The sequence below is a fragment of the Paroedura picta genome, chromosome 2 (assembly GCF_049243985.1).
Source record: "Paroedura picta isolate Pp20150507F chromosome 2, Ppicta_v3.0, whole genome shotgun sequence".
Classification (NCBI taxonomy): Eukaryota; Metazoa; Chordata; class Lepidosauria; order Squamata; family Gekkonidae; genus Paroedura; species Paroedura picta.
This window is the reverse complement of record NC_135370.1, coordinates 97,009,771-97,036,369: the sequence shown is the minus strand read 5'-3', so window position 1 is coordinate 97,036,369 and position 26,599 is coordinate 97,009,771. Positions and strand designations below refer to the sequence as shown.

The 26,599-nt window shown below is 40.9% G+C and overlaps 1 protein-coding gene across 1 annotated transcript; it reads left to right on the top strand.

Annotated features, from left to right (window-relative positions):
• Positions 1 to 128: 128 nt before the first annotated feature.
• Positions 129 to 22,712, top strand: LYVE1 (lymphatic vessel endothelial hyaluronan receptor 1). Its single transcript, XM_077321807.1, has 6 exons — positions 129 to 352; positions 4,194 to 4,368; positions 10,566 to 10,705; positions 16,317 to 16,589; positions 17,951 to 18,029; positions 21,503 to 22,712. Exons 1-6 carry the CDS (start codon positions 268 to 270, stop codon positions 21,684 to 21,686), a joined length of 936 nt encoding a protein of 311 aa, XP_077177922.1. The 5' UTR covers positions 129 to 267; the 3' UTR covers positions 21,687 to 22,712.
• Positions 22,713 to 26,599: the final 3,887 nt, after the last annotated feature.

Sequence of the window (26,599 nt, the reverse complement as noted above, 5' to 3'; positions counted from 1 at the left end):
TTCTGAGTCAGCACTAGTTGTATTTTCCACACTGCCTCTGGTGGCTTTGAGGGCATCATGTGTTTCCAGTCAGTGACCTTTGCCAAATAATGGCTTTTGAACCAAGCAATGTTGATGCTGCTGTTCCTGTGAAACTGTACAGTGTCCCTTCAACAGCTCTCAAGGAAAGACCTCACGCAAAGCTCACAAGGTGTGGATTAGCATCCCATTCTCACTATAGGGTGAGAAACAGCCTGGCCTGAGTCTCTATCGACAGCAGTGTTGGCAATGTCATCTCTTTCAGGAGTTTCCATCTTTTTCATTTCAGTTTGGATTCTAAGGGCCAGGACACAGAGTGCTCCTGATTTAATAGGTATGTGATGGTATTTTTTAAAATTAATCTGACTAGTTAGGATGTGTAATTTTGATTAAAGTAAGGCACTGTAGTTTATCCCTTAAAGGGAAATAGTGCCTTACCTTAAAATCAGAATTAGGCATTATAGCCAATGGATTCAAAAGGGTTATCTTGTGTCCGAATTTCACTGTAAATGTATTTAATTGATACATTCTAGAATATTATGTACTCTTGAGCTGCCCTGTTGAGTACCAGTACTTTTCTCCCCAACGGGGATCAACATGTTGATTTTTTAAAATCTGTGTTTGCTTTTCTACAACTCTGGCATGTGTTTAACAATGGGTGGCACTCTACAATCAGCTCAAGAGTACATAACTTATAGAATTTATGAGCAAAAAAGAGGCTGTTTAATTCAGACTGATTTAGGGTTATAGGTTTCTTTCATATCTCAGATTTTAAATTAGGATAGGTAGAAATGTATCACTGCCAATGACTACTATTGTGAACAGTCACATTTGAGTTTTGTCCCTGTTGTTCACAGGTAATATACAAAGTTGTCATGTAAGGATAACTATTCATCTTGACTAAGTGCACTGTAGTACCAAAAACCTGTGGTTTTATTCAACCCAAATAGCTATTTATAATAACATATACATGCTATCAAGTTGCAACCAATTTGTGGCAATCCTAGCAAGGAGTTGTCTCTTGAGGAGATCGTCTTAGTTCTCCCCCTCTAAAAGAGCAATCAGAGACCTCTCCCTCAAATTTGTTCTGATAGTAAAACACACATCAGAATGCCCTATGCAATTTTAAAGGCCTCTTCAGGTTTAATTGTTCCCTCTCTTTATAGTTAGTTCCTAACATTTTATTGCACATTGTCTGAGCGTACTGAAAAGATAACCCTCCCCAATCATTTATTTATTTATTTACAAAATTTAAATCCCACCTTTCTGCCCCTACAAGTTGGCTAACAATTTAAAACATTATAAAATTACATTATAAACCATTAAAATCAACTCTCCTTCCAAACATACACAGTTAAAAACAATGTTTAAGAGTTTAAAAAACAGAGTTAAAATACATACAAAACATTAAAAACATTGGTTAGAAAGGATGAAACAAAAAAGTCTTCACCCTCTGACAGAAAACAGTGACAGAAGAGGACAGACAAATCTTGTTGGGGAGAGAATTCCAGAAGGCCAAGAAGGCCCACTCCTCGGTTGCTGCTCACCTAATCTCAGAAGGGAGAGACACCCAAAACAGAGCCTCTAAGATTCCAAGAGCACCCACAGACTATAGACTTGTTCTTTCAAGAGGAGTACAACCGCATCCAGAATGGGTGATGTCTTAAATCCTAATTCAGACCTTCCACCCACCAGTAGCACTTCCACCTTGTCAGGATTAAGCCCACGTCTGCTCCAAAACTGCCTCCAGGGTTTCTACAGGCTCCCTAGGATCTGCTTAAAATATATAATTTTTAAAATATATAAAATATATAAATAATAAATAAAATAATAAATAAATATGATAGAGCTGAGATTCATCCACATATTAATAACAACCCAGCTGAAATCTCTGGATAGCCTCACCCTGCAGTTTCATGAGGACAATTTGGGACCTTTTGGGACCTCATAGGCCAAAGGGAAAGTGGCTGTTCAGAAGGATATCTTCTGAAGAAATCTGTTGTTTGTTCTTGACTGGAACTGTCACAGTTATTGCCTAAGTTATTGCCTAAACTATCTTAGTCCTGAAATGAATAGAGTAGGAGCAGTTGTGGAGTGGCCAGTCCCTACCAGTAAATGCCAAATACGACCCCTTTGGGGTTTTGAGGGGTATTATCTGTGGGTTTATACCTGGATTCTATGGAGTTGTTCATTATATGAGCTGATCAGAAAATCTCTCCCCAATAATGTGAACTCGACACCTGAATGTCAGGTAACCTTCAAGAAGCTAAAGGAGCATATTGCTCTTGAGCTATTGTTCACAGTTTTGAGCTTTTCAGTGCCATTTACCACTGATGTTTATAATGTAGATTTGGCTGCAGTACTTAGCCAAAATGTCCCTGATAGCCAAATTCATCCCATCTTGTTCCTAAACTGCAAGTTCTGTCTACCACAGAAAAGGACTGTCTAAGCATAGTGTGGATACTCAGTAAGTGAAACCCATACCTATGGAGCAGGACATTTACTCTGTGAATGGACCATTTATCTCTCTGCTGGACACAATGCCAAAAGGGTCATGGTAAAGCTGATAAGATAGAACCTCATACTCCAAGACTTTGACTGACATCTTATACAAAAACAACATAAAATGTGGTGATGGAGGCCTTACTGATTACTGCCCATAGTCCAGGAAAGACCTGATTTGAGTCTCACTTTAGAAAATTGGTTATTAAAGGTTGGACATGTGACTGATGGGCAGAAGTCTTGCCATTTCTATTTGTCACCAGTCTACTGTATGCATGCTTGGGGGGGGGGGGTGCACATACACAATGCAGATAACAACCAATCAGAATTTGTGGATGGCTGAGGAAGCCAGATGGGAGGAGGGGGGTTTTGGAGATAAAACAGCTGTTACGCTGTTAGCTCAATTCGGATAGGGTCTGAGTTTTCAGGGTGGGGGCAGGGTGGGAGGATCCTGTCTCAGAATCTGCCTTGTGAGTAAGCATGCTAAAATATGTGTGGAGATAGGGTTTGCATCTCCAGAGTGTTAAGTGGAACAGCAACTGTCTCTGGAGACTATTAGGCTTGAAGCCTGATTTTTGTGGGAAAGCAGGCTGATATGTCAATGCTCTGGGAAGAGACTGTAGCTGTCTCAAGGCCTACGCTTTGCAGGAAAGTGTCCTGGGAGGAACTCATATTTACAATGGAAGACTTCAGTTGAGACAAGAGGGACATTTTGCCTGTTAACTGTTCTGTGCACCCAAAGGTTAACATGTGAAATACCATTTTCTGTGCCCAGCAAAAGCTGCTTGTTACTTGTAAACAGTTCTAAGCCCCATTACTGAACCTCCTTATTAATATTTGTCTTAAACCATGACCTGAACATTGGCACATATTTGGAGGCTGTATGCATTGCCTCACAAGATATCTGAGGTATCTTGTAGACTCTCTGCCACATGTGATTAATGCTCATATGATACAGAATTTAGTCAAGAATCCATATAAACATTTTATCCAAGATGGGTTTGATATATATATATATATATATATATATATATATATATATATATATATATATATATATTAAAAAACAACACACCTTACAATTCATCTTGTTTGTATAGGGCTGTTTTTACCCAAAAGTACTCAGGGAGTACATAATCCAAGCATGTGGCTTTTTGAAATATGTCCAATTGTTTGCCTAAATACATTACTTTGTCAAGATGTAAATCAGAAGCTGGACTATAGGAACTTAGTTCTTCTATATTGTTCTCTGGAGAGGGCCTCTTCCAAACACCATAATTAAAGGATGTTTATGAGAATTCAGCTATATCTGCACAGTGTAGCCCTTGTGAGAATATATTTTTTCATAATTTTTGGACTGGTGAACCATATGAGAAGGTCAATAGCCCTCTCTCATAGCAGAGTTATAGCAGAGTGGAATCTGGACTCGAATGTCTGATCTATGGTTTAATCCCAGGAGAGTCTGGTTAAAGGATCTTGAGTGTCACAGGTGGGCAAAAGCACTGATTGTAATCCTGCTGAAACTTTGCCAAGCCATAAACAGTCCTGAGACAGAGGAAGGAAGTCCCACCCAGAGTATTGTTCCTGTTCTGCAATATGCAGGATGAAATATTATAAACAACATGAAAGAAAAATCCGTAGGTAATAATTGTACATATTTGTTTAATTTGTAGGTGTTGCAACAACGGACTGTAGAATTAGCGGGATAGCTCTCTTTGCTGGAAAACATCTTAGCCAAAATCTTTTTAATTTCTATGAGGCACAAGAAGTCTGCAAGCAGCTTGGGCTTGTCCTGGCACATAAATCCCAGGTTGAAAATGCATTGAAACATGGCTTTGAAACCTGCAGGTACATCTTTTACATCTGTTTCAACATAATTTCATATGGTCTCACTGATTTTATTGTATTCTGAGTGCCAGCTTGGTGTAATGGTTAAGAGCAGCAGCTACTCCTTTGGATAATGAAAAGCAGGGTATAAAAAAACAATTCTTCTTTTAATTGGAATATTATTTGGGCAACTTTTTTGTCATGTGTGGCCTATAAAGACATCAAATAAGCTATTACAATTATATTAACACTAGTAAATAAGCCCGCTGCACTCTGAATGCAGCGGGCACTAGCAGGGCTCGGGAGTTGGCGGGGTCGGTGCGGGCGTGGGGCAGCGCATGAGTGGGGCTCAGGAGTCGGCGGGGCTGGTGCGGGCGTGGGGTGGCTTGTCCGCCCCCCCCACGGCGCGGCCTACTGGGGCCTGTGTTGTGGCTGTAGGCGCGGCCACAGCAGCGCAGCGAGGAGGGGAGGCTGCGGTGGCATGGTGAGGCGGCGACCTTCCCTGCCGGATCCTAGGCAGGTAATTGCGGCGTCCGGGTGTCCACGGGTGAGCAGGAAGGGGGACGGATAGGGAGGCGCGAAGCGCCTCCCGATGAGTCAGTCCGGCGGCAAGGGACCCATTGCGAGCCACGCTGCACGCTTTGCGCCTGCCGATTGGGCCTTCCGATTGTCAGTCTGGGGGAAGGGGCCTATCGGCACCTTTCTTCATCACAGACAGGACCCACCCTCGGGGCCCTTAACGGATTATTTTATCCGCTCCTCTAAAGATATACAAATTCTTTCTATTCTGAGTTAGACCCAATTACTTCCTTTCTCTAACCAAGTTTTCTTTCAATGGAAGATATTCTCCTTCAGTGTAAAGGAGGCATTGGATCCAAGCTGTACTGCTCCATCCTCCCCAAAAACCACAAAAGACTATTGTCATTCAGAAATAAATGAAAATTAAAAACACATAAAAACAAAAAAGGTTATTTTATTTGTCATAAAAGTGAAATTATGTTCTATTTTGGAATTAATCCTATTCTTTAACAGAATCATTTATTCTGTATATTTATATATGTACATTTTTAAAATTATAGCTAGTTACCCTCTATAACCCATACTTGTAATTTGTATTACCAATCTCCTTAGGCAGCCAATTCCACTGATGACTGTGAAATGTTTCTTCCTGATATCTAGCCAGTACCATTCTACACATAGTATAAACCCATTACTGTTGGTCCTATCCTCTGCTGCCAGAAGAACTGGTCATCCTCCAAGTGGCAACCTTTCAAATATTTAAAGACAGCAATCATGTCCCCTCTCAGCCTCCTCTTCCCAAATCCCTCAGCCCTTCCTCATAGGGCTTGGTCCCCAGGCCCTGGATTATTCTTGCCACTCTCCTCTGAACGCTCTCAATTTTGTCCATGTCCTTTTTGAAGTGAGGCCTCCAGAACTACAAACAGTACTCCAAGTGGAGTCTGACCAATACAGTACACAGGAAACTATGACATTATGCAATTTTGATGCGATGCCTCTTTTGGTACAGCCCAAGACTGTATCCACCTTTTTAACCATCACATCACACTATCTGCTTATATTTTTCTTGTTTGCACAACTGCTACCCAGAAGTGTATCTGCCATCCAATATGCATGCATTGCATTTTTGACATCCAGATGTAGAACTCTGCATTTACTGAATTGCATTTTGTTCTCATTTGCTTACTTTTCCAGCATGTTCAGATCTCATTGAAGTCTATCATCTTTCCTCCCTTTTTTGAAGACTGGGATAACATTCACTCCCCTCCAGTCTTCTGGTCCTGAAGATGATATGCAGAGATTCTGCAAGCCCTCCAGAAAATGATTTCAGTACTCTCAGGTGCACACCATCTGGCCCAAGGGATTTGAGCTCAAATAATGCAGTCAGATGCCTTTCAACAACCTCCTTATCCATGCCAACCTGCCACCCAGAGACTATACCATGCCAACTACCATCCCTAGATGTTCCTATACTCTTGTTCAGAGGCGGGGGGGAACAGAGAGAAAATAGATAGTGAGCCTTTCTATTTTCTCTCTGTCAGAGTTTCTTCAACTTCACCCAACATTGGGGCCTATTGCCTCATTCACCTTACATTTGCTCCTTGCATATCTGAAGAAGCTTTCAGTGGACTTCCCTGGTCAGTCTCCACTACCAGCTTTGGCCTCTCTGCTAGCTGACCTACAGTGCCTAGTAACCTGCAGATACTCTTCTTTAGAGGTCTGTCTTCCTCTCCATTTTTTGAAATTTTTCTTTTTCTTCCTTAGTTCCTCCTGAAGCATTCTGTTAATCCAAATAGACGTCTACTATGTTTCCATTTTACTGGAAAAGTCATGGCTTGAGCATGCAATAGCTCTTGCTTACTATTTTCTGTTCCAGCACTCTTGACTGTAGGAAGACTCTCATTGTGTCTCTGAGTTTATTAATGTCTAAAAATCTAACATACACATCTGGCTATGATCTCTCTTGGCCCCCCATCTCAAAATAAATTCTAGGAGGATGTGTTCACTCCCCTCTAGGGTCCCCACCTCCTTCACCCCATCCACCAACTCTTGCCTGTTGGTCAGTATTAAGCTGAGTATGGTCAATCCTCTCATACGTTCTTCCACCATTTGATAAATATTGTCTATGCGTCGCCAGTGTTGTATAGTGGGTTCGATAGGGAATAAGCGAGATGCAGTCGTGCATTACTGCTCTTTATTATTTCTTAGAGTGATTCCAGGTTGAAAGTAACCACACTGACTGGGGATTTGCCTGGACAAGTTCCCAATATATACATATAGCAGAGGTGGACGCGCCCTTAGCTGAGCCTTGATTGAATCAGTGGAGCCTGATTGATTCAAACTCATTGGCTGTCCTTCGGGGCTGCTTGGATCCTGCTCCAGACCCCAAGCTCAGCCCTCTGCTGCCTCGCATACACAACAATAAATAAAATTGCCAGCCAGACAAGTCAGAAAGTTACATGACTCTGGACACTGAGCAGACTTTGTTTCCCATATTGAAGTAACCTATAAGTACAAGTTCCTCTTCCCTGAATATTCTATCAAACTACTCAAGAAGGGCAACATCCACGTCCTCACCCTGATCAGGTGGTCTTCAGCAGATGCCAACTACTATACTCCCCCCCCCTCTTATTTTTACCCAGACACTTTCCACTGGAGTGTCACTGTCCTCCTCTAGTATTTCTTGTCAGGCAAGTCCTCTGCTCACATACAGTGCCACTCCAACTCCTTTTTGACCTTTTCTGTTGCTGCTTTTTTTTAACAACTCATATCCATCCACTACTACTTCTACTACTTCTTCAGAGCCAGTTTGGTGTAGTGGTTAGGAGTGCAGACTTCTAATCTGGCATGCCAGGTTCGATTCTGCGCTCCCCCACATGCAACCAGCTGGGTGACCTTGGGCTCGCCACGGCACTGATAAAACTGTTCTGACCGGGCAGTGATATCAGGGCTCTCTCAGCCTCACCCACCTCACAGGGTGTCTGTTGTGGGGAGAGGAAAGGGAAGGCGACTGTAAGCCACTTTGAGCCTCCTTTGGGTAGGGAAAAGCGACATATAAGAACCAACTCTTCTTCTTCTTCTTCTCTACTGAGTGAAAGGGTCAAATGGCTGGATTCGACAAACTCTACATTCCACTTGTGAGAACCATTCGACCAAGTCTCTGTAATGCCTACTAAATTGTATCTCTCTGTCTGCATGAGAAGCTCAAACTCTTCCTTCTTATTGTTTATGTTTTGGGCAGTGGTACATAGGAACATGAAGCCTCTTACCTTTGGTTCCATTTGACCTGGCCTTCCCAGGCAGACTACTGCTGTTTGCTCTCCTTCATTAGAATCCCTATTTTGGATGTCTCCTTCCCCTTGTAGTGTCAGTTTAAAGGTCTCCTGATGAATCTCCCCAAGTTCCTGCCAAACACATTCTTCCTGAACTTGGATATGTAAAGTCCACCGTGTACCAGTAGGCCTTTTTAAAGAGAAAACATATCCCCTGGCCCCAGAAGCCAAATTCCACCTGCCAGTTTGGTGTAGTGGTTAGGAGTGTGGAATTCTAATCTGGCAAGCCAGGTTCGATTCTACGCTCCCCCACATGCAGCCAGCTGGGTGGCCTTGGGTCTGCCACAGCACTCATGAAGCTGTTCTGACTCTCTCTCAGCCTCACCTACCTCACACGGTGTCTGTTGTGGGGAGAGAAAAGAGAAGGCGACTGTAAGCCACTTTGAGACTCCTTCAGGTAGAGAAAAGTGGCATATAAGAACCAGCTCTTCTTCTTCTTCTTCAGTACTATCAATGCAGCCAGTGGTTTACTTCCATTATCATCTGCTCCCAAGTCATTCCTCTTCCCCTGACAGACAGACTCAAAGAAAATACCATTTGTGGCCCCATTCAGTTCACCTGCTCCCAAGATCTTCATATTGAGTCTTAATATGTGTGATGGTGTCACGGCCATGTTGTCCATTCCCATGTGAACCATCACAAATGAGAAATAATCCATAGGTTTGATCAGTTTTGCCATCCAGGCTGTAATATTTTTCATCTTTGCCCCTGTCAAGCAACACATATCTCGGTGAGGCTTAGCCATGTGAGGTTCCATACCCCTTGGCAGAAGGGTACCCTTGCTTGATACCTTTGCTAATTGGAAACCATTCTGTTTCTCCAGTATTCTGTAGCCTCTTGTCTGGCATACCAGTTGCACATCAAAAGAATAAGATTCTATGGCTCACCCATTTCTTTTAAAAGCATTCATAGCTTTTCATGATCCACATAGTCAAAAGCTGTAATTTATGGAATACAAGCTGGTTTTCTTTTAATTTTCTTCTTTCTTCTCTCATATGATCAAATAACCAATGTAAATTTGCAATGTAAATTTGCAATATAATCTCAAGTACCTCTTCCTTTTCAGAATCCAAATTTAACATCTGGCATTTCTTGCTCCATACATGATAACAGATTTTGTTGTAAGATTCTGAGCATGACTTACCCACAAGAGAAATTAATGTGATTGTCCAATAGTTGCTGCAGTCTTTGTTGTCTCCTTTTTTGGCATTGGAATGTAAATTGAGCATTTCCAGTTTCCAGGCCATTGTTTTGTTTTCCATATTTGTTGGCATATACTTAACATTTTAATAAGCTCTGCTTCTGTTGCTTGGAATAACTCTATGGATATCCTGTCTACTCCATCTACTCTTGTGATTTATTTCTCTCAATTGCTCTTGGTGCAGCTTTCACTTCACTTTCTAAAACCAGGTTTTTGTTCATAAGATTCTTTTTGGAAGAAATCTGTCCTCCTTTAATCTCTTTGGTATAGTTCTTCAGTGCATTGTTCCCATGTTTTCTTTGTTTTGTCCTATTCAGTTAATATATTTTGGTGTTGATCTTTCAACATGCCTCTTTTGTTTTTTGGACCTTGTGGAACAGATCTCTTCTTCCTTTTTGTCTTGTGTGTAAGTTGCTAGAACACTGCATTTAGGCTTTTGATTCAGTATTCTTTCAACTTTTACTTTTTGTTTCTTATCTGTTTTGGAAATCCAGAGAACCTGCTTAGCTATCATTACAACAGTACAGTTTTATATTGATATTTTAGAGCCATTTAAAAAACAACTGAAATTCTTTTTGGAAGGAATCTGTCATCCTTTATTCTCTTTGGTATAGTTCATGGTGGGGAGAAAGTATGGTTTATCATTGGTGACTGTTAAATAATTGAAAGCGGGACAAAGAAAATGGAAAGAAACATTATACACTAGGAAAAAGTCAACTCAAAATTATGCTTCAGAAATATATCAAGGTAAAAATTGTTTTAAAAGAGCTGGATAAAATTTCTGGGAGGGGAAACAAAAAGAAATCTCAAATGAAAATGGAACCCTAAAAATGCATGTGGAAATCAGGGAATAAACAGAAATAGTATGGGGTCAGAACTAACCAAAAAGAAAAAGAAAACATATCGAAAAGCTGTATTGCCTTATACAAAGGACTTGTTATTTGATTTTTTATTTCATACTAACTTTGTAGAAGAAACTGACCTACAGGCTGACTAATGAGCTTCAGATCTGATTAATGACATTGGTCTCTACATAGCCAAAACAGTATCTTATCTTTCAACAACAACAGTACACCAGCCTTAATAACACTACTTCATAACACTATAGAATTTAACTTGGACCTATACTTAATCAGAAAATGATGCTTTCCTTTTTTTCATTAAAGCTTTGGCTGGGTAGCAGAAGGATTCACTGTCATTTCCCGGAAAACTTCTAACAATAAATGTGGTCAGGGCAAAACTGGAGTAGTTGAATGGAAAGCCAGTCATAACAAGAAGTCTAATGCCTACTGTTACAATTCTTCAGGTGAGTGAGCATGATATGTAGATTTATAAAATAATATTTTATATCAGATCCCTTTCTGAAATGGATATGGAGGAAATACTGACCAGTAGGTATAATTTTTTTGTAAGCATACATGCATGGATAGGCAACAATATCAAGCAACAAACAAAAAAGGGGGGGGGAGGGGAGAAAGCCCAACCTGGAATAGAGTTGAGAACCTAAAAAGGCTGAGAAAGCTACAACATTATGTGATATGGAAAGTATTTAACACTCACTGTAGTTAGATTAACTTTTCATTGGCACAGAAGAACACACAGCAGGTTTTGTCCAAAACCAGGGAAAGTATGTACATGGATAAAATTTAAAATATTAAAATAATATATAAAATGTATCCCCTTCTTGTTTCCTGTTATGGAATAGGCTGCTGAAGGTAGCCCTTTGAAAGAACCCTGATTTGTATAATTTGTTCTGATTTGTATAAGAACTTTTAACAACCAGTAGATATGCAAGGGACCTTCACTTGAATATAGTAAGGAGCTACTATTATTGAACAATATGGGTATTTTTACATTACAAGGTGATTTTTGTAATACCCCTGGAACATTTTTGTCATCCACAGGATATTGGCTTACCACCCTGTTGATTGCAAGATTATATCAAAATATATTTTATGGGCCATTCCGCACAAGGACCAATGTTGCCAAATGTTTTCAGAATGCAGAAATGCTATATTAAATAGTGGAATTTCGCCATTCTGCATACCTTTATTTTTAGTGGGATATAGAAGTCCCAGTAGCATTGTATTCATTCCCCATATGTTTCCGGTCTCACTGGAATCGCAACAAAGGAAGTGATATTTTTCTGTGCTTCTTCCCACCCCTGGCCGTCAGTCAAACAGAACAACCAATGGACTGCTGTGTTCATGCTCCCGAAAAGCCCCTTTTCCTTTAAGAACTGTTTTTTAAAAACACAAACACACCCGTTGCAACAAATATGTGTTCAATCATTGTTTCGGAAAGACCGTTTTTGCTGGCGTAGGAGCTGGCGCTTACTCATTTACACGCTCCTCAAGTAAAAAAAAAGAACCCCTCCCCCATGGGCGCAATTTGTGGCTGAAATTACGGGCAGTGTCGAACAGGAGGCTGTGTTGTGCTTGGGAACTTCATAACACTTGCAATAGGGAGCTTTGTTTAACGTTTAATCACTTCTGTGGAGGGACTTTAGCTGGAGAAGCCTCGCTCGTTCGTTGCTTTCGCCGGTCTAAGGAAAAAAAATGGCAATCGCTTTCCCGGAAGTTCGGGGGCGAGAGCGAGGGAGGGACATTCTTTCTACCACTACATTGAGAATGCACATTTCTTTCACTGATGTGTTGCAGCTTGTGCTCAGAAGTGTAGCGATTTTTTCAAGGGGAATCCACTTTTCCCGATTTCCCGAAAAGCGCTACAACATGTTGCAGATTGTTTACGAGGTCATGCGGAACGTTGAATTAGTAGCGTTTACTTCTGCTATATTTAAGTCATGCGGAATGGCCCTATGTATTTCTGTGTATTTTAAAACAAATGTATATGCTTAATATTGACCTCTGAGGAAGACCTGCATGGGTCGAAATGCGTTCGGTCTTTGGATGTTAGAATATAACTGACTTATATATGTGTGACCTATAGAAAATGTACCGCTCTGTACCATTTGTATTGTTTTTAATATTTTTATATATTTGAGCTCCACAAAGAAAATTCAAATGAAATGTGATTATATCATATAAAGTTGTAGCTTTCTCAACCTTTTTAGATTCTCTAGGCAACAATATAAACCTGCTGGTATTTTTTTTTTTTTCATTCTTAAGGGAGCTTCTGGATACAGCTCCTTCTGTGATCTACACTAAAAATTAGTTCATGAGGTAGTCAAAGAGTACTTCCCAGTAAGGAACTTTGCAGCAGTGGTGGCAGAGTGTAGTTCTAACATAATTATGCATCTCATATGGATATGCTAGTGGAACAGGCACTGGCACAACTCGCATCTGGCTTTCAAGTGTCAGGTGCACTGTCATAGTTGAAGAAGAAGAAAGCAGAAGGAAAGGATTTATAGAAGTGGATATAGTCTGGTTTGTAATGTTACGTTATGGAGAAATTTCATTGTGGGATTTTATAATTCTGTTATCCGCCATGAGCTCAGTACGGGAGTGGCAGGCTATAAAATAAATGATAAATAAAAATAATTTTCTGAAATCATGCTAGTGTTGGAAACCTCCACGAATGGTGGGAAGTGTAGGGCAGTGCAGCATACAGTGGGCAGTCTTGAACAAAATCTCCCACCATTGCTTACCAGTATCTTGACATGAGTGATAGCCACTATCACTGGCAGGCACAAATCATCACACTTTGATGTCAGAACACAAGTACATTCCTATGTGTTTCTGAAGAGGATCATAAATTAAATAGGCAATCTCCCATTTTGGCCATCATATACTCCATATAACGAGGAATTATAGCCTTTATTAATAACCTTTAAAATTGTTGTTTAAAAACAACAGCACCTGAGTGTTGTGTGTACCAGATAAGCATTTTTAATGTTCATAACATTGACATGAGTTTGAGAACATCATTCCTCTCTACGGTTGTCAAAGTTACTCTCCAATAAACTTGACTATAACTTTTGGAATTACAGTGCAGCCACAATCTTTAACCGCTCCTGCGGTTAAATAAAAGGGTAAGGCCACCTGGGGAGGAGTTAGGGCGGGCCTTGTCCAGGATAAAAACTCATGCCCTCACACATGCCCTCCGAGTGTCCATCCAGGGCCAGCAGCCAATGGGGAGGCACGCGAAGCGCCTTCCTATTGGCCCCTCACCAGGACAGACCAAAATTCCATTCACCCAGCCCAGTCTGGCTGCCAGTCTGCTCCTGACCACCAAAGGGAGAGGAGGTCAGTAGGGCTGCCAAGGGGGATGAGAACAGAGGCTTTGACAGGATTCGCCATCCCTTTTCACCTCAAGGGTGTCCTAACTGTCATGTCCAACTGCAAATTGCCTCAGAACCCTGACAGAGCTTGCAGGAGGCTGCAGAGTGCGCCCCCCCCCTTTAGGCCTGCTGGGAAGGAGCCTCTGACAGGCACCTGACTGAGGGGAGGGAGGCCTTTCCAAGAGCAATGCAGGGGAGCCTGAGGGCCTTCCTTTTGAGGGGGGGAACTTTCCCCTTCTGCCAAACAGTTGGCTGACAGGGAGGCCACAAAAAAGTCCCTTTTCACTTAAAATACTGCTCTGCCCAGGGGTTAGACACAGCCAAGCCATGTGTGTTTCTTCTTTGCAACTCTCTGCAGGTTTGAGGCCACTGCACAGCGTTATTCTGCAGAGGAAACTGGCTCTTTTGTCTCCTGTTTCATCTGCACAACAATCCTGTGCAGTAGGCCTCAACATTCAACCCCATGCCCTTACAGACTGGACAACTCCTCCCCTTCCTCTTCCCACTGCCAAGCTCTAGTGCCCGTTGTATTCTTGGAGACAACGGGCCTTGCCCCTAGTAAGATATATTTGTTGAGATATTCTATAAGTGACAGAATAGTACAGATCAGAAATTCTGCCCTAGCAAGAGCCATCTTGTGGGAAGACTTGAGCCTGGTCAAGAAATATGTAACAATTGTGAACATCGCACAAAAAGTTTTGTCATACTGGATGTTTTATTTACTATAAATCTTCTTGATGATCTCCCAGAAGAGCTAAGGGCCCTGCAGGATCTACCAGCTTTCCTCAGGGCCTGTAAGACGGAGCTCTTCCACCAGGCATATGGTTGAGGCCAGGGCAGCTCTCCCACAAATCCATCAGAGGATCCCCTCCAATATTGAGATCTCTAACATCGAGATCATTGTTAGATCTATTGTATTGGTGCCACCCTCTTCTGAATATTATTCTCCCCACCAGGCTGAAATTGGGGGGAACTCAGGTACCTAATATCAGAATTGTGACCACCGCCGCTTATATGTTATATGTAACTTTTGTTGATGTTAATTGGGGTTTTATGGGGATTTTATTATATTTTAACTATTTATGTTGTAAACCGCCCTGAGACCTATTGGAGAAGGGCGGTCTAAAAATTAAATAATAATAATAATAATAATAATAATAATAATAATAATAATAATAATAATAATAATAATCTATGCAGTTCTAATGGCTTAAGAATTAAAATATATGTAAAGAACTGGGGAGACATTAAAAATGTTATCAGAACTAGTATAGTAGTCATCAGCCCCATATTTATTTATTTATTAGATTTTTATACCGTCCTTCCAGACGGCTCAGGGCGCTTTTCATATAACATCACGAAGGGATACATGGAATGACCTAACATATAACATAGCCAATACATCAACAATAATCAAACAGTGGTTCTGAATAACACAATTTCAATGATCTTAAACAACAGGAACGGTAAATATAAAATGTACTTGGGTGAAACTTGATATAACTGTAAGTCTATATGTGGCTCATAGCATTGTTTAAAAATTCAAATGAAGAAAGTCATTCAGCATCCTTTTTGGTGAATGAAAATGCGTCATAAGGCTTTCCACTAGGGATTCCTATTAAGAACAGTAAAGATGTCATTTCCTTTCATTATTTGACCATGCTCTCACTTATGTCAAACTACATAAGGTATATACACATCCTCTTTAAAATAAGGGCTTGCTTTTGCAGTCCAGAGCTCTCCTCCTACAGAGCTCTCCTCCTCACAAACTGGCGGTACAGAGCGTCACCCCCCTCCGTAGTTGAGGATGCGGAGAGCAAACGAGTAGATTACGCCATCGCTGTTGCCATTACTGTAAATTATCGGTTTTTATTGTCTTTTTATGGTTTTAGGGGACGGGGTTATGTAAGCCGCCTCGAGCCTTCGGGGGGAGGCGGGGTATAAATATAATAATAATAATAATAATAATAATAATAATAATAATAATAATAATAATAATTTCCAATAATTAGAGATATAAAATTTCTAGAAATTTAAAGCTATAAGGAAAAAATGGAACTTTTAAAATGGTTTTTGCCTAGAAAAATGGAAAATTAAAATATACTCAGCAATTTATGTTATGTTATTTATCTTGTGTTAAATGGACTCCAGGGAATGGTAAAGGACAGGAAGGCCTAGAGGATCATTGTCCATGGGGTTACGATGGGTTGGACACGACTTCACAATTAACAACAACAATACATGTTTTAATTTTCTAAAAGCAAAATTGCAAATATGCCCAATATTAAAGAAAGATTTCTGGAAACTGCTGCAGCATAAGCTACCTTAGCACACATTTCCTAGTTTTCACCAATTAGGGGGCAGGGGAAAATAAAAGTTGAAAGATGCAACAAACAAATCTGGGGTAAACAAAAGAAAATTACTATTTGAACAGAATCTCCTACAGTTATGTTCTGCATTATGTTATAACTGTGGACAGAAATTAGTCAGTAAAGTTAAATTATAAACTATTATAATGATAAAAGATGATCTAAAATATGTTTTAAAACATCATCTGATTTATTCTGGGACACTTAGAAAATATGTCAATAGCATTAAATTTTTAAATTGACTTTAGCTGCATGGCAAATAATGTCAGTACAAGTTACAACACTGTTCCTTCTCCATCCCTTTTCAGATATATGGATTAATTCCTGCATTCCAGAAGCAAGTACACCTACATTGCCAGATACCTCAACAGAGATGAACTACACTGCGACTCTCTCCTATCAGGACACTTCAGCAACAGCTGGAACACCTGAGGCAAAACAAACCAAAAGACTTCATCCGTTATTCCGTGTTATATGTGTAACAGAAACCATGTTACCAACAGAAACAATAAGATACGAGGAGGAAATCACACTATCACCAAACCAAGCAGCCTTTAAGAACGACCATGTCATATTTGGCGGTAAAGGCCACACATTCTTACCTTGCTTATATGGTTTAGGAGAGCTTAGCATTTTTCATCATGGATTCTAGTTTGTTTGCTTGTTTGTCTCACTGAAAGATGTATGGATGGAAGTGAGTGGAAAAACAAGAGGTAATGGTGAGATTTAAAAAGTGGATAAGGAACCAAAGGAAAACATCAGCTGTGGGCGGGAAACTCTCCCTTATTCCATATGCATTTTGAGAAAGATTCTTACAAGTCTTACAATTAAAACAATATAGTAAAGGGGGAAAGCTACTGACTGGTAAAAGCTGTCATGTTCAAACAGAATTAGGGAGTCAAAATTTCATATTAAAAAGTGATATGTAACAAGGTGAAATGGGAAAGATATACCACTAGGAAGTACATCTGGTAGGTTTGTTAAACCTTGCCATGAAGGGCTAGCCCATCATGAGAAAGAAATATTAGCCCAAAACTTCTGATTTTCTGTAAAAAGTTCTGAGAAAACCTGGCAGGAGGGACAGCATCAAAACTTAAAACAGCAAAATGTCCCCTCCAACCTAATTTATAGTAGGATGTATGAATGATTTTGCAGTGTCACAATTATTTTGCTCAGCAGCCCAATAGCTGAGTGCATTATTTGATTTTTTTCTAACAAAGAGCCTTTGTTGCTTAAAACATGGAACACTTTTGTCACTTTTCCACATGGCCTAAAGGTACATATACTACTACTTTTGCTCATTGGAAGTATGTATGGGAAGGAAGACAATGTGGCCAACCAGTTTATCTGCTGAAGGACTGGCACATAGTTACTACTCCAGGGAAAGGAAAATAGATTTGTGGTAACTCTTGTGGTGCAGAGTGGTAAGGCAGCAGACATGCAGTCTGAAAGCTCTGCCCATGAGGCTGGGAGTTCAATCCCAGCAGCCGGCTTAAGGTTGACTCAGCCTTTCACCCTTCTGAGGTCGGTAAAATGAGTACCCAGCTTGCTGGGGGGTAAAAGGTAATGACTGGGGAAGGCACTGGCAAACCACCCCGTATTGAGTCTGCCATGAAAACGCTAGAGGGCGTCACCCCAAGGGTCAGACATGACCTGGTGCTTGCACAGGGGATACCTTTACCTTTTAAATAGGAGGGCAATCACAGTTAAGGCCTGATCTCTTGGTGCAAGTTGGTGAAGGGCTTCTTCAGGGAGAAGTAATTCCTTAAAAATATGGATTGTGGTTTGAAGGTCACTGTGGATTGGCATCCATTAGTCAGAGATGAGTGCTGGCCAGTCTAGGAAATAACAGAGAGGATAGTGAGATTCCTTCAAAGTTTCTGATTCTGAAAACTCTCTGATTTCAAAAGGTATCTTTTTAATTTTATTTTTTTTACTTTAGGTATACCAACTGCTCTCCTGGTTCTAGCACTTATCTTCTTTGTAGCTACAATAATTTTAGCTGTCTGCTATACAAAAAAGTAAGTTTGTTGTGGGGGGGTTTCCAATTTGGTGCAAGCACATTTGTGCTGCTGCAAATTAGGTCTTATTGCAATACATGTTTGATACATCGCTGGTACCTGTTGTGCCTTGATGTGTATTTTTGGATGTGTGCCCTTCCTGTTGCATGCAAAATGTTTTAAGCAGTGTCTGAGCATATACATTAATTGGCAAAGATACTCTGCTACCACAACCCATCCACTCATTTTATGCAGCAGATATACAGTACAGGTGAGGTGTACTCACATACATGCATCAATATCTGTTCAGAACAAATTGTTCAGCTTACAGTGGGGGACACTACCAGCCTGATGTTCATCCACCCGTCTCACCACATTTACATTTTACATAGGGAGGGACAGTGTCAATCAGCCCACAGTCTTACACTTCTTTAGAAACAGCCTTTTGGCTTCCTTAACACAAAGTCATTCAAAGCAAAATTTAATTCTTATGTAGTACTCCTGAAGACATGGTCTTTTAACTAATTTCTATTAGCTTCGTTGGAATTACAGCTCACAAATGAACCAAGAACGAAGAGTTTGGATTTTGTCCTTTTAAGCTATGCATGCCTTGGGACCAGGGCAGAGTCTGCACTTACTTTGTTTATTCCATTGTTAATCCTGTTGAATTCAGATCGATTTGAACTCGAGTCTTCCTCCCCCCTCCCCCCATTGAAACAGGAAAGTGTTCTGCACGTGGTTAGGGAAGCTCAGAAAGGGGGGGGAGGCAAATGGAGACTCTTTCTTTATTTTCTTGAAGGGGAGAGGATCGGAGTCAGAGGAGGGAGGAAAAAATCCTTTCTTTTCTTGAAGGGGGGGGAGGATCGAAGAAGGCAGAAAAAAAAAACCCAAGACCTAAATAAGTTGAGAGAAATTAGGGGCTTCTCCTTTAAGGAAAGTTTGTCACATGACCACCTGTGGCCAATCATGGGTCCTCTACCACGGAGGAGAACCCAGATTCAAAATAGCCTTTAAATATTGAGGGTTAAAAGCACTCTAAGATATTGCACAATAAAGGTAGGGTCACTCCGGATCAATCCTTCTTGCTGCAGAACGAAATTTTAAATTGCCCCAAATCCAAACGGAAATCGCATTCTGTGTAGACGGCAGGGACTGAATCGACCTGGGATTGGAATAAAAGCTCCGTGCAGTTTACACCCTGGATATCTGTAGGACTGTTTTCTCCTATAAATTCCTGCCCAGGAATTAAGATCACAGGGTGAGTCCCTCCTGACTTCTCATCAACTAAAGCAGTTCATCTGTGTAGATACACAAGAGAGGGACTTTTCCGTGGCATAAATATTTTATTTACCTCCACACTGTGATCAAGACAACCAGATTCAGAAACACAATGTTATGCCTATTTTCATTTGAATAAACACTGATTCTAGAAGCTCTTTGTGGATGAAGTGATACAATTTTCCTTCAATGGCCCATTCCAGAAAGCAGAGCAACTACTAAAATATCCATACAATATTCCTTCCGCCTCACATTAGGAGACTGCTGTGATTGCAGCATCATGTTTTATTTTCTCAACTGATAGGAAAGCCCTCTGAATCTCTAGCTACTTGCCACCTTTGTCTACTTTGGCCTTCTTGGAGCTGTGTGCTCTGCTTTCTTACTGTACTAGTCTCAATTGCACAGGAACAAGGCCATGCTCCCACCAGGCATCTCATTTCTTAACCAGTTAACAGTTCTACACACCTAACTTTCCTACACCTTGTCCGGTGGCAGAAAGAATTCTCTTCTCTTTAGATGTCCAAAGAAAACAGATATCTAGACAGAACAACTCCTTTCAGGAAATATGTTGCCCTGTTATTCCTGTCACAACAAAGAATAGAAAATTTATTCACAATTCTACAGCTGCTGTGTATTAATCACCTTTTAAGCTCTGCCACGTATTGGTGTGTAAGCTGCTCCCAGGTACTCTCAGGAGTGCTTTAAGGATTTGCAGTGCCTGTACCACAGCAGCCAAGTTTAAGGATTGTGGGGTCTTAGTGGAGCACAGTTGCAGTGGGAGCAGCCAGACTGGGGGCAGAGGGATCCCCCACAGTGGAAAGGGGTGTCACTCTGTGTGTCCTTAAAGAGGGAAAGGGGGAAGGAGAGAGTCTATGGTCTTGATCCATAGTGTGGAAAGCACTGTGCAGGCCTCCTGAATATGTGGGGCCCATAGCAAATGCTACATGTACTACATGGATAAACTGGCCCTGGGTATTGTATAAGTGTGTTCCACCAGAGTCACAACAACCAAAGCATGGACTCTTCAGGATGGCCACCTAGTATTATTTTTTCCCCTCTTGTGATTGGAAATTTTTAAACAGAGTGGAAATGTTTAAACATAGGCTGGATAGCCATCTGACGGAGAGGCTGATTCTGTGAAGACTCAAGGAGGTGGCAGGTTACAGTGGATGAACAATAGGGTTGTGAGTGTCCTGCATAGTGCAGGGGGTTGGACTAGATCAGTGGTCCCCAACCTTTTTATCACCGGGGACCACTCAAGGCCGGGGACCACTCACCGGGGACCACTCAACGCCTTTTACTGAGGCCCGGTGGGAGGGGGGTAGTTTACTCCTCTACTCTCAACCACTGCCCTAACGCTCTCTGATCACTATGGTAATGTTTAAACATCCCTTCAAAATAAGATTCAGACACGCCACAACAATGAACACAAGGAACATTTTCTTTTCATGGAAATTTTAACTCATGACAATGACAAATCAATGGGAACCCTGAGCTTGTTTCTCTGCAAAGAGATAGTCCCATCTGGGAGTGATGGGAGACAATGACACCCGAAGTGTGTTGTAAAGGGCCGGGGGGGATGGAGTAAAGGGCCGGGGAGGGGGAAGGCGTCCTTCGGGGCCCACTTCCAATTAGTCGAAGGACCACTGGTGCTCTGCGGCCCACAGGTTGGGGATCGCTAGACTAGATGATCCAGGAGGTACCTTCCAACTCTATGATTCTATGAGACACTATGTCAGGGATGTCAGGCTGACAAAGATACCTCCTTTGGCAGAACTGTGCTCAGTGCTTTCTTTGTGTAACTACAGCAGATGGTTCAACATCAGGTTGGTCATCCTGCTAATCGTTCCCATTTTTGTGAAGCAGAGAAAGAGTGATTGCTTACCTGTAACTGTTGTCTAAGTGGTCCTTTGAGCAGTTTTGTGTCCCATCCCAAGCCATTACTGCAGCTTTAGTTTTGAGAGCACTGAATAGGAAACCACAAACCCTCCCTTTCAATGCACACAGGCTCAAAAGAATGGAGGCTTTCACACACCAGTGTTTAGCTCTAGAATGTTCTAAATCTAAAGTGTGACTGAACACAAGACCTTTTGAAGAATATCAGTAACATGTTAGCAACTAGTTTCCCCTTCCCCCCACTCATCCATCATTTCTGTGTTTTTGTTAATCTAATGGTGGTTCTCGTTAATCTAATGTGCTTTAATGTTTTGTTCAAGATACAAACAAGCATTTCAGTTTTCTGGAAAGGAGGAGAAAAGGGAAGTAATTGAAACCAAGGACATCAAAGAAACAAAGCCAAACAATAAAATTCCAGAGGAGAATCCAAAGAATGGAAAAAAGGCTGAAGAGCTTCAAGCAAAATCTGAACCATCAGTAAAATGTATGGAAGCAGAAGTTTAAAAAAATAAACACAAGGACAGCAAAAACTGACAATTTTTTAAGTGAACACAAAGAAAATAGCAAACGGATTCTAAATAGATTCAGATGGGTAGCCATGTTGGTCTGAAGCAGCAGAAGTTTGAGTTCAGTGGCACCTTCAAGACCATCAAAGTTTTATTCAAAGTATGAGCAGTCATATGCAAGCACACTTCTTCAGGAATCTTGCACACAAAAGTTTATACCTTGAATAAAGATTTGTAAACTGATAACGGTAAATACTGACAAAATGAATATTGTATCTCTGTACAATTCTTTTGAACATTAGCTATACCATCCTTGAATAATACCTGATTTTACAAAGAAGAACAATTATCCTTATAATAATGTCTATGCCATTTTCAAGTATGGACAGTTAATGCCAGATTTGTCTTAGGTTGGCTCCAACTGAACTAAACAAGATCTTCTATTTCTAAGTGACTGGTCACTTCCTTTCTTGTGTGGACCCCTGATCTTATATAAGATCACACAGACAATTCTCAGTGTGTACACTTTGTGTACCAAGAAATAACACCCCATTTAAAAAAAAAACGATTAGATTAACATAAAAGATGTAGGCACAAATTGTTTTAATTTCCCTTAAACATTCTTACTTTGAGCAGTCTACCTTATCTTCACTTTCTTGAGATTTTCCAATAATGCAACAAAACACAAATTGTAGTCCAACCCTGAAAAAAAGACAATAGAATAGATAGGAACTGTAAGATCTTCTCCTTGACAACTGTTTTCTTAAACATGACACTGTCATATTTACTACCATTTTAATTCATTATATATAACATAATGTATTAAAAACTGATACGTTGCCAAATTCATGTTCATCACACCATAATAGACGATGTTATCTTATTTACTATATTAACAGCATAAGTTTGTATACATCTTAGCAGGCAGAAATATCTGCAACTATATTATCTGGAAAACAAATCTGGATTCCTGTTATGGAAGGTTGTCTCAGTGTACAATTCAATAAACAATTATGGGAAATTATTTGTCATGTGATACGGGGATCTTGTTTAAAAACCCAAAGAGGACAAAAAATAAGCTTCTTAAACCAAGATAGAATAACTAGTCCAATAGTGATAATTCTGGAAGGTTATATTAACTTTTGCGATAACTATATTTACTCCAAAATAAACTATATTTAGAAAGCAAAACACTTCCAAATCTGGGGCTTAATGGGACTCCCTAGTAAGTATGTGTAAGATTTACGCCTTAAAATCTCTTTTGAAAAAATATGACTTCATTTTAATTGAGAAACCTTTATACAATTAAGGTATATAAGGTTGGACTCTCCTTGACTTAACAAATAAATTGTTGCTTGTTACAAACAGCAACATTAAATTGAAGTAAAGTAACATTTCAAATATCACTGTGCTGAAAGCTAATAAATGAAGTCATACAATGGATTTTTTTAAGTAAAATATTATACCAGAGAATATACCTATAGAATTCACCAGCAATTACATTATTTTTTATTTATGCTTTGATAGGTCAATGTCCAGGGAGGTCAATATCAATCAGCATGCTGTATGATGAGGCTTATGTAGTGTCAAAGCACTCATAATCACATATATATTTCAAAACTGGGCTATAGAATACAGAACAACAACAAAAAAAGCACACAGTGGGACCAGGTACATAAAGGGGATGAAGAAGCATGTATGCTATGTGCATATGGCAATATAAATGCAGAGTAAGATCTCACAAAATCACTCATGCATTACAAAGCTAGAAATGTGGCTGTAAATCTATTTCCTGCATGACCATTGATCAGTTATATAAACCTAGGGATCCCAGTCTCTAGGTCAGTGGTCCCCAACCTGCGGGCTGCAGCCCGGTGCCGGGCCGCGAAGGCCATGGCGCCGGGCTGCGGTTCCCTCTCCCCGCCCCCCCCCCGCAGTAAAAAACTTCCCAGGCTGCAAGCTTGCGGCCCGGGAAGCTACTTACTGCGGGAGGGGGGGAGAGGGAATCAGGGCCGCGAGCGCACATGCGCGATGCGTGGGCGGGGCAGTTGCCCTGCCGGTCCCCAGCCTAAAAAAGGTTGGGGACCACTGCTCTAGGTAAACCTAGGGATACCTTGGAATTACAGCTCATCTCCAGACTACAGAGGGCAGTTCCCCTGGAGAAAATGGATGCTTTGGAGAGGTGGGCTATATGGCATTGTACCTCACTGTGGTTTCCAACCCCAAATCTCTAAACATTTCCCAACTTGGAGCTGGCAACTCTGCTCACCATCCACCACTGGTGGCTAGAGGGGACCTGGCAACTCTAAATAAACCTGACATAAATATAGTCAAACTTATGGGCAATTCCGCGCATCTAAAAAAATGACGTTATGCCAGCAAAATGGTGTAACGCTTAAAAAAATAATGCTCCTCTGGCCATGCCTCACCTTCTGGCTCTCTCGCTTTCATCTGTCACCTTCTCACACTTCTTAGCACTCCACATGCCTGCTTGAAATGGCAGAAGAGAGCAACACGCTTTACACGCAACTCTGCTCTGCCAGGCAGCCATTCACCATTCTTCATGTTTTAAAGAGCTGCAATGACAGCTCATTTTTTTAAAGTAAAACTTCTCCATTGAAATGCCTATGCATCTAATCATAGATGCATAGTGCTTTTTATAATGCCACCCCTTATGGAATCATGAGCCTTGAATCTTTAAAAAATTAATCTAATTCCTGATTTTTTTTGGGGGGGGGGACTTTAGAGAGGCATGCTTTGTGTTTTAACTGGGGGGGGGTTGCTTTGTCTGCATGATTTAATGCCTATTCGTTGCTCCAGGCAGTTTGCTTTAAAAAAAATACATCCCCGAGAGAAGGGAGAGGGGAGTGGGTGCGAGGGCAGGAATTGGAGGTGGAGATAGGGCTACTTTGGCTCCACACATTTCCTTGGTGTGTGGCTTGCTGGTTGCTCTACTCTAGCTTGCACTTTTTAGGTGGGGGAATCCACTTTATGTGATTCCCCATCTAGCGCTTTAAAATGGAGGATGTAGCTACCAGTTTGCTGCTTGGACACTGAATGCTGGCAACGTCGTGCAAAGCACCAAAAAGATGGTGTCTGCATAAGATGAGTATTTCACTATATTTATCGGGTGCAGAATGGCCATATATTTGTTCCCCTGTGAAACCTCCTCTATATCCTTTTAAAACTATTTTGTGTCACATAAACACAAAGAGGGGCTGAAGTATACTTTAAGTAGCATGTGGGAATTGAGTCTAAAATACATTGGGAAATCCCTGATGTGAATTTTATTGTATCATAAATTCAACTGGTAGTAATAGGCAAGCCACAGTAATAGGCAAGCCACAGAACCATAAGTAGGATTGCCACCTTCCAGATAGGGCCCAGTGTAATTTTTGATCTCCAGGCAACAGAAATCTATTCCCCTGAAGCAAATTGCTGCTTTGGAGGGTGGACCCTGTGGCACTATATTCTGATGAGGTCTCTCCCCTCCCCATATCCCACTCTCCCCATATCTCCAGAAATTTCCCAACCCAGAGCTGTCAACCCTAACCATAACCAATCTGCAATATCAAGATAACACCAATCTACCTTACAGACTCATTGTAATGCTTATAGATAGGTATAACTTCCAGAAATTTTGAAATCAGAGGGATTATTTCTTTTCTTGTAAAACAAAGTGGGGAGGGGTGTGGGAAATATGCAATATGTACTTTCATGTTAAGCCTAGACCTATTTTACTACCTTAACAATAAAATAGGCATCATTTATAAATTAGATAATATGGTTGTATCATTTGGCAGATTTATAAGACTTAAGAATACAAATACTTTTCTACAAAGAAAATTGCAGATGTAGCCAACTTTAAAGAGGGAGAGCAATGCAAACTGTGGCGGCTTGTGTGTCTCTGGCACCTGTATCTTAATTTGTGCCATCTAAGGGGGGGGGGGACACAGTCATCACAAATTTTGCAATAAAGAAATGGAACTATGATATTTGGACAGAAACAGTCTCATAGAGTCATGACAGATCTACTTGGATACAAACATTGAGGAGTTTAAATATCTCTTTAAATGATCCATGTCTCTGAATGTGAAGGTTCCCCTCAGACACCATGTCTATTAGCCACTGAATGACTTGTCTTCCATTAAACTATTTAATTCCCTTTTAAAGCTGTTTGTTTGTGTGGCCATCACTGCATCCTTTGGCAGTGAATTCTACATTTTAATTGTTCTCTGTGTCCATCCTGATCCTACTGCCCACTGGATGCCCTCAAGTTCTATAAACTTCTACCATGTTCCGTCTTAGTTGTCTCTTTTCTAAAGTGAGTCTTCAACCTTTTCTCATAGTCTTCAGCCTTTCCTCCAACCCCCCAATACATCATGGTTTTCCTTTCTGGATATTTTTTCCTATGGGCAGGCTCTGCAGCTCAAGAGTCAAGGCCCTAGCCTCCTGCATCCATCAAGGGGCGCAAGCTTGACCTAGCCTTCCACACTGCCAACGTCCGAGAACATAGTTGGTCAGGAGAGCTGCTCCAGCTAGGGGGTGCTCAGGGGATCTCTTGCTACCAGCCGGGAGCCTTCCCAGGAGAAGTCAAGGGGCAACTGAAAGGAACAGCCAGCCAGCAGAGCCTGCGATGGGAATTGCGATGGGAATTGCGATGGGAATTGTAATATGCGATGGGAATTGAATATGTATGTCAATATGTATGCTAAAAGAGGATGACAAACCATATTTCATAGGCATTAACAAGACGGCAGTAGTAACTCTTGGGACAGAGCCAATTTATGAAGGGGACTGACCTAATATCATTTAAGATAATAACAGAATGTATTCTTATAACAGATCATACTCTCATATGTATTAACAATCACTTGGCTAAGAAAAATGGTAAAAACTTCTAGATTAGGA